Source organism: Octopus bimaculoides, chromosome 4 (assembly GCF_001194135.2).
Source record: "Octopus bimaculoides isolate UCB-OBI-ISO-001 chromosome 4, ASM119413v2, whole genome shotgun sequence".
NCBI lineage: Eukaryota > Metazoa > Mollusca > Cephalopoda > Octopoda > Octopodidae > Octopus > Octopus bimaculoides.
Genome location: NC_068984.1, coordinates 1303544 through 1311340, shown reverse-complemented (window position 1 = coordinate 1311340; position 7797 = coordinate 1303544). Strand labels below are relative to the sequence as shown.

The window sequence follows — 7797 nt, the reverse complement described above, 5'->3', positions numbered from 1 at the left end:
ACATAATAAAAGACAGGCCGTCGTATAAAGAAAAGAGTGTGTAAGTGATACATGTATGTGTATGCGTGATATTACAGCAGATAAAAAGAGTCAGTAACACGTGTGAGCATTTATACCAGTTCTTAGAGTACACAATAGGAAGAGTCTGTATATGAAAGAAGTTGAGGCGTGTATGTGGCAGAGCGATCACTAGTTGTGATGTTGTGGCTTCCATGCCGGGCCGGGTTCTTGTTATACAGATGTTCGTCGCAGGCTGAACTCTTGGCTGTTATTTCGTGGTGAAGATGAATCACACAAACGGAATCGAAGAGAGAGAGATGTGCCGCAGTAGTTTGGTTATTGGTGTACATAGAAAGTCGTGTTGACTAGGTTGGCGATGATGCTGGTTAGTAGTCATAGTCGTGTTGCTGATGGCGATGTCGGTGGTAGTCGTAGCTGGTGATGCTGTTGATGTAGTCGCTGGAACTGCTGCTGCTGATCTGTGTGGTACACGGAACAGGTCTCTAAGAGATCTGAACCGAGACAAATTTGCTGGGTATAATTTGGTCTATTTATAGTTGATGGTAGGCTCCCCAAGGCATCAGAAAAATACTCTATCACGTGACTTTATTAGGGGCCACGATTGGTCAGTTTGCGTTCTGGCGGGAACGGTTCGAAGCAGTCGCCGCTTCAAATAATAATCAGTCACGTGATGACAGGGAAATATGTTTTCCACTACGCCCGCGCTTGTTTATATATTTATAACAGCAAGAGAAGATGGCTTCTTTGTATACAATGGCGATCGAGGTGTTAGTTTCACTACATATATATATATATGTACACACACATACATACATAGTGTTGTATTTGGGGATGGCCATGTTGCCAGTTTAGCCAATGAAAGCATACACACACTATTTATTCGGTGTTTGCTTTCATTGGCTAAACTGGCAACATGGCCATCCCCAAATACAACAATATCTGTTTCAACACACAAGTTCACATCAAGAATCTTGCAAAACAAATACATAAATGTAATATATATATATATATATATATGGTTGTGTTGCAGGAAGTTGTATATAATGTGAAAGATAGGGAACTAAAGAGAGTTGCTACCCAGGGGGAGATAATCGTTTCTAAGCATATCCTTCTGTATATATATATAGTGAAAGGCTTCAAGAAAAAAATTCCATGTAGCGAATTCTTATACACACACACACACATACACATGCTGTTCTATTAAATAAGTGTCCTTAGGGTGAGAACAGAGATAGAAATTGTCTAAATGAATGAATGCAGTTCTTGAGAAGAGTAATGCTTAAAAGAAATTTTGTACTTTTTCTGCTGCAACACATCTTTCAGTGTTGCTCTAGAATATCTCTACAATCCATTCAGCTGAAAAACGTAAATTTGGAAGTAAAAAATAAGAACTTCCATTTGGTTCAGTGTCTATAGACAAAGTAGAAGGGAAATATATATAACCTGTTTTAGTAGACGGATTCATAAAATTCTTTTTCATTGGTTGAGAACATAAAATATAGTCTGAGGGGGCATTGGTTTGACCAATTAGAATCAATTTTACTCAAAACTCTCGTCAAGCACCAATTCTGAATGTGTGCTGGTGACATATATATTTTACAGTATATTTCAAAAGTGATATTTCTTTTTAAAATATAAAATTGAACTGACAACTGTCATTCACCACAGGTTGATGCCCCTATACTAAGCCACAGAGGGTTTAATCTAATTTCCAAGGAGACAGCAGAGAGACAGTCAGTGAGCCATTATTCCCTTAACTGGTCATCCAAGATTTTAGTTCAATCTTATTAATACTGCTATTGCAAAATTTTGAATTCCAAAGGGCCAGCCTTGTCACATTGTGTCATGCTGAGTCCCCTTGAGAACTATGTTAAGGGTATATGTGTCTGTGGAATACACAGCCACTTGCCCATTAATTTCATGAACAGGCTAATTCTGCTGATTGAATCAATTGAAACATTCATCGTAACTGACAAAGAGCCGGGCCATTGCAAAATTTTACATTTGCTGTTTCCTGTGGACACTTTTCAGATGGTTGTATATTCCCCCCTTTTTTCCCCCTTTTTTTCAGCCTTATAAGTCTTGTAACAGTCAACTATAATGTTAAACTTTTTCAGTTCCAGGTTACAGTTAATGTTTTCCATCCAGTATTTTGGTAATCGAGGGCAAATACCCTCTACTTAGAATATGATTCTTTTATTCATAAAAGCCCCCTTAAACCTTTATCGATAAGACAATCTTTAAATAGTCATGTTTGTTTTGATCCAAAACATCCAATTATACTTCACAATGCAAACTTTCACTTTTATTTGAATTCATTTCCAAGAATATTAACTCCATATCCATAATCAACTTGTAGATTTATGAAATGTTTCACTTATGTTGTATTTTTTTCAACCCTTATCTTTGTAGATTGGAACAGAAAGTCAACTTTTTGCCACTTTTACAAAAAGATATTTCCAGATCAACTTGGTAACCACACCTTAGTCTTGCATTCGAGCACCATGCCATTTTGTTTCCATAGTTGTGTTGATAGATTAAGCATTTTCACTGAACCCTTTTCCATGACCTAAACCCAGTTTGGGAATCCCAGCATGCAAGGCTAGAGTTCTCTGAAAAGTTTTGTATTTGTTTGCCAACTAATATTGTTTACGTTTTTCTTTTGTCTGCACAGTTAATTATGGTTTAATTATCTATTCTTTATTATATTTATGATTAAAAAACAACAACAATTTACTATATCGTTCTTCTTGGCATTGAGATGTCAGTTCAAATAATGGCTCCATATTGGTACTTAGCCATTATTGGTCATTTTTATAGAACCATTGAACCAACGATCTAAGGAGTCTTTATGTAAGATATATTGAAAGTATTCCTGTCTATAGAAAAGCTTCTGTTTCTGTTAAAGAATTTGGTTACTCAAGTGGAACTATAACTCACAGAATGAACACTTTGTATTTGGTTCTCAATATTTGCTGGTTCTGATGGAAGGGTCGTGTCTTTTATTGAAGGTGAAACTGTGAGCTGCTATTTCAAAATTTGCAGGAATGCAAATCCCAGAAGTGCCTATCATTTAACTTTTTCACTGCTTTACCATTCCATATTCTGCAACAACAATCAGCCTGGCATTGTTTTGTATACTGTTCTACCTTCAATCTACCATTCCACATTTACTACTATTATTGACTGGCCATTCCATATTTTCCTCTACCATCAATCTCCCATTCCATATCCTATTCTACCATGACTGATCTACCATTGTGTATCTCATTCTACTATCATCTTGCCATTCCATATCTTCCTATACAATCAATTAAGCATTGCATATCTTGTTCTACCATCGATCAACTATTGTGTTTCCTTTTCTACCATAGATTACCATTCCATATCCTCTTCTACCATCAATCTCCTATTCCATATCCTGTTCTTCCATCAGTCTGTCGTTGCATATCCTGTTTTATCATTGATCTCCCATTCCATATCTTCGTCGACCACCGATCTACCATTCTATATCCTGCTTTACCATTGAGGAATTTCAGTCATTGACATTCTGCTTGAATGTGTGAAGGTCAATGGCTGTAGGAAATTGTTTTGGGAAGGAGAAAATGGGTGAAGTAATTTGTCTGATGGACTCTGTTATTAATTAGTCTGGTAGTAATTCACTGGGGTGAATTAATTAGCTTGGAAGTTCGTTTTAATTGGTCTGTATGAACATGCCTTCAGTGAACTAATTTACTCTTGCTTCAAATCAATTATTTCATCACCATCGTCGTCATTTCAACGACCACTTTTCCATGCTTGCATGGATTGAATGGATTGAATCCCCGAGGTGGATTTTCTTTGGCCTGATATCCTTTCTGCTATTTAAAACTCACTCAGTTCCGAGAGATTTAATATTTCCTTCATGGCCAGCTGTGTTTTCATGCAAGATTAGAAACAAAGGATACTTCTTGTAAGATGGTGACACTCATTTGCGACTGCCACTTGATGTCAGGTTGGGGAAACAGCAATATATGGATATATACGTGTGTGTGTGTGTGTGTGATCACTGCATTCATCCTTACACCCATCGCCAACTATTGGTTACTTTCCTCCCACCCTCTCATCAAATTACATGCCCCTCCCACTCCCCCTAGTCCACTGTCCATATTCTTTTACTCACCTTCTTGTCTCTTGAGAGTTTGCAGGGAAACCATGTTTCTCCTGTATAGCTCATCATACTTTGACCTTTCAACTTCCTGGCACAAGGGCGCCTCTCCTATTCACTTGATGAAGATTTTTCCTTTCTTTGTCTTCTGAATTACTTGGTGACCTCACTAGTGCTGGTGCCACATAAAAAGCACCCAGCTCATTCTTTACATCCAGCCATGGAAACGATGCCAAAGCAGACATTGGAGCTTGATGCAGTCCTGTAGCTCATCAGATCATTTCAAACTGTTCAACCCGTGTCAGCTTGGGACATGGATATTAAATGCTAATGATATATGAAGGGCTTCTTTCAGTTTCCCTCAGCCAAATTATATGCTCAAGCTTTTGATGGGCCTGGGGCTATCATAAAAAAAACCAATGTACCATACATTGGGACTGAACCTGAGACTGTGTGGTTAGGAAACGAACTTAACCACAATAATTATTCTGTCATTGTAGGTTATTTTTCTAGGTTTATTTTCGTGGTCTTTGAGGTTCACTTCTATCATTCTCTGATATAAAACTAAATATTTCTTAAACTCTTGTATGGCTCTGTGAAGCTTGTTTTGAAATTTCCCATAGAAAATTTGTTGTTGTTGTTGTTGTTATTTATTCCCCCCCTCCTATTACCAAAAAAGAGGAAGAAATGCTCTTTAGCCAGAAAAAGTATATTTGTTGTTGTTGTTTGGCTTCATAAAGAGTCTGGTGGTTGTTGGTGAAGCACCAAAGGTGTAGTTGTTAGTTTCTCATCCGAAAAGATGTAGTTTTCGTTGTTTAGCTTCATAAAATGTTATTTGGGCCCAAAAGATGTTGGTTCAGTCCCTAAAACCTGGTTGTTGTTGTTGTTGTTGTTCTTTAGTCCTGTAAGGTACAATTCTCCATGATAACTCCCATCATTAAATATAATTTTAAGCATTTTCATTAATTCAATATTTATTCTGTTTGATGTTTTTTTCTTGTTTGATGAATTTCTTTCATTCTGGTTCAGTTGTTTTTATGGTTTCAGAATAACAAAGCACCTATTTTTTTCTTTTTAAACATTTTTTTATTAAATCGATTAGAAAGCTCTCTTTTATAGATAGATTCCTCTTTGTAAAGATGATTATTCTTACAGGATTAATTTCAGCACTTTCCTTATGTTGCACACACAGAAACACACACTCACACCTGTATACATACATGCACACACATACACGCACACACACACACACATGTTGCATGAATGCATGCCTGCATGAACACACAACGTTACATGCACACCCACACCCTCTGTCATTAAACAAAATTCTTGTACATGTTTATTAAAAGACACCTGAGAATTACCTGAAGGGAAGTAAGCGCACAGGTGTTAGTAGAAGCCAGAGCTGATTAAATGCAGCGTATGTTTCATGGTGAGGGAATTCCTCTCTTCTGCTGCTTTGCATGGAATTACTGACGGCATCGGATGTCAGTCTTCAGCATTGCAGAACCGAAATGGAAATACTGGTCTGATAAATCCAGTTTGCTCTTTGCTCAGACACAGAAGGTGTGACCTGTATTTGAGTGACTCTGTTGATGTCCTGTGTATGGCTTTAAGTTGCATCCAGTAGTTGTGGGGCCCTGGTTTTGGAGTTCCAGGGTTTTGGGGAGTGAGGAACCACCCCTTAGCCCCCTATTGCTCCCAGGTCTCCTCTGACCTGGGAGCAGTAGCACCTGTCAGAATCTCAGCTATGAGTTAATTAGCATGCCATAGAATTAGCTATGGAAGAAGGTCACTCAGAGACCCCCCCTCCCTCAACAGACCCAGGACAGATGCGGCCCTTCAGCTCTTTAGTTGCTCATCAAAGAGAAGGTCCCTCCATAGAAATCCTGCATCTTGATAACCACTGGGCTTGTGGCACCTGTTGCTGTACCAGACCAATACAAGTTTGAAGGACGAGAGAGTGGGACGGGCTCTGCACTACAATATTTCTTGTATAGGTTGTTCAACAAACTCCATCACAGTTTCTTCATAAGTCCAGTGGCGATAGGGAAAGAGGTGAGTGGAATATGTTGAAGGTGCTACTGGAAGGCTTCAGTTTTGACCCTGCAGACAGGTGGCCATAGGGTGATGGTCATTTTCCCCACACTTCTACACTGTACAGTTGTGTCTTGCTGAAACAACAGAGTCCAGCATTTCCTACTTGATGGTCTCATGATTTATGGTGATCATGTCTTCACCATTTATATATATATACATGTCTAGTACCTTTCTACTTACCTGTATGTAGTTGGGATCTTATACTTGTACATTTTGCAAATTCATCTGTTCTATAGTTTTGTATTTGTATCTAGGGCATTTCATTCTCAATAGATGCTTGTCAACTCTTTAAACAGCCATGAATTCTACAATTTATTTACTGGTATAATTACTAAAGTATGAACACATATATGTATATACCAAACCATGAAATTCTAGATATTTGACTCACTCCTGAAGCAATTACATTTGTTAAAATATGTTCTGTTTTTATACACAGAATTCTCTTTTCCATGTTTTAAAACCCAAAATACACATGTGTGTGTGTATGTATGTATATATATATATATTTTTATATATATATATATATAAAGACAATGGAGATTGGGAAGTTAATAATTGTTTATTATTAACAGCAAATTAATCCTCATCCCTTACTGTCGGTTTGATTAACATTCAGTAAATATTAAATAAATATTAAATTTATATGACCTGAACATAATATATTCAGAGGGAAAAAATATATACCCTTGGATGTTTTATATGTGTTTATGGACTCATTTTAGCAGACTGAATATAAATTTAATATTTACTGAGTATTAATTGAAACAGCTGTAAGGGATGATGATTAATTTGCTATTAATAATAAGCAATTATCAACTTCTCAATCTCCATTTTCTTTTTCTTCTTTTATAAACTATATGTTTTTATACCTTTTATTTTAAGGAGATTAATTCCCTCAAAATATTAGGTATTGAACCAGTATTTCCTTGGATGAAACCATCCTTTCATGAGGTTAACATAACCTCTAATCAAATTCAATATATTTATATATACTTAGGGTTTGGTAGATGAGTTCAGCAAAAATTTAGATTCGGGTGAATATGGTACTTAAGTTGAGGCACCAGAATTAAGTACGGTATTATCCATACAATTTCAAAGTGAGGTGATTAGTATCAAAATAAGCAACAAGGATATCCAGAGGTAATTCTGTACGATCGTTTCATGCAAGTCCATTTAATTGAACGATGTAATCATTACATCGATTTAAAATGCAGAGCAATCCTCAGCAGCACAAAGACATAGAATTTAATTAAATTAGAACAGATGGACACTTTAGTATAATAATACCTAAAATCTCCAAGAAGTTAAAGAGATAGACAAAGAACATGTTGCCTCTACTACAGCATAGAAGTTACTTATGACAGTTACATGTATGACAGGCTTTTGCTGTTTCTTTCTTTCAAATCCAAGAAAGAGACTCTTGTCTAAGGTGCCACACTCTGTCATATTGGACCTGAAGCCATGTGTAGCTGCAAGGTGAGATGCCACCTTAACCATACACACATACCTCTGCATATATATATATA

The 7797-nt window shown here is 36.8% G+C and overlaps 1 protein-coding gene across 4 annotated transcripts in view; it reads left to right on the top strand.

Moving 5' to 3' along the window:
• The window catches only part of LOC106869038 (sorting nexin-14), a 147039-nt gene that overhangs the window by 43309 nt on the left and 95933 nt on the right, over positions 1-7797 (top strand). For 2 of the 4 annotated variants that reach the window (XM_052966846.1, XM_052966844.1), the window contains exon 18: positions 2434-2493. The exons of the other annotated variants lie outside the window; for them this stretch is intronic. In XM_052966846.1, coding sequence (XP_052822806.1) covers positions 2434-2493 — 60 coding nt within the window. The remainder of the gene's footprint in view (positions 1-2433; positions 2494-7797) is intronic. 4 annotated transcript variants of the gene reach the window in all.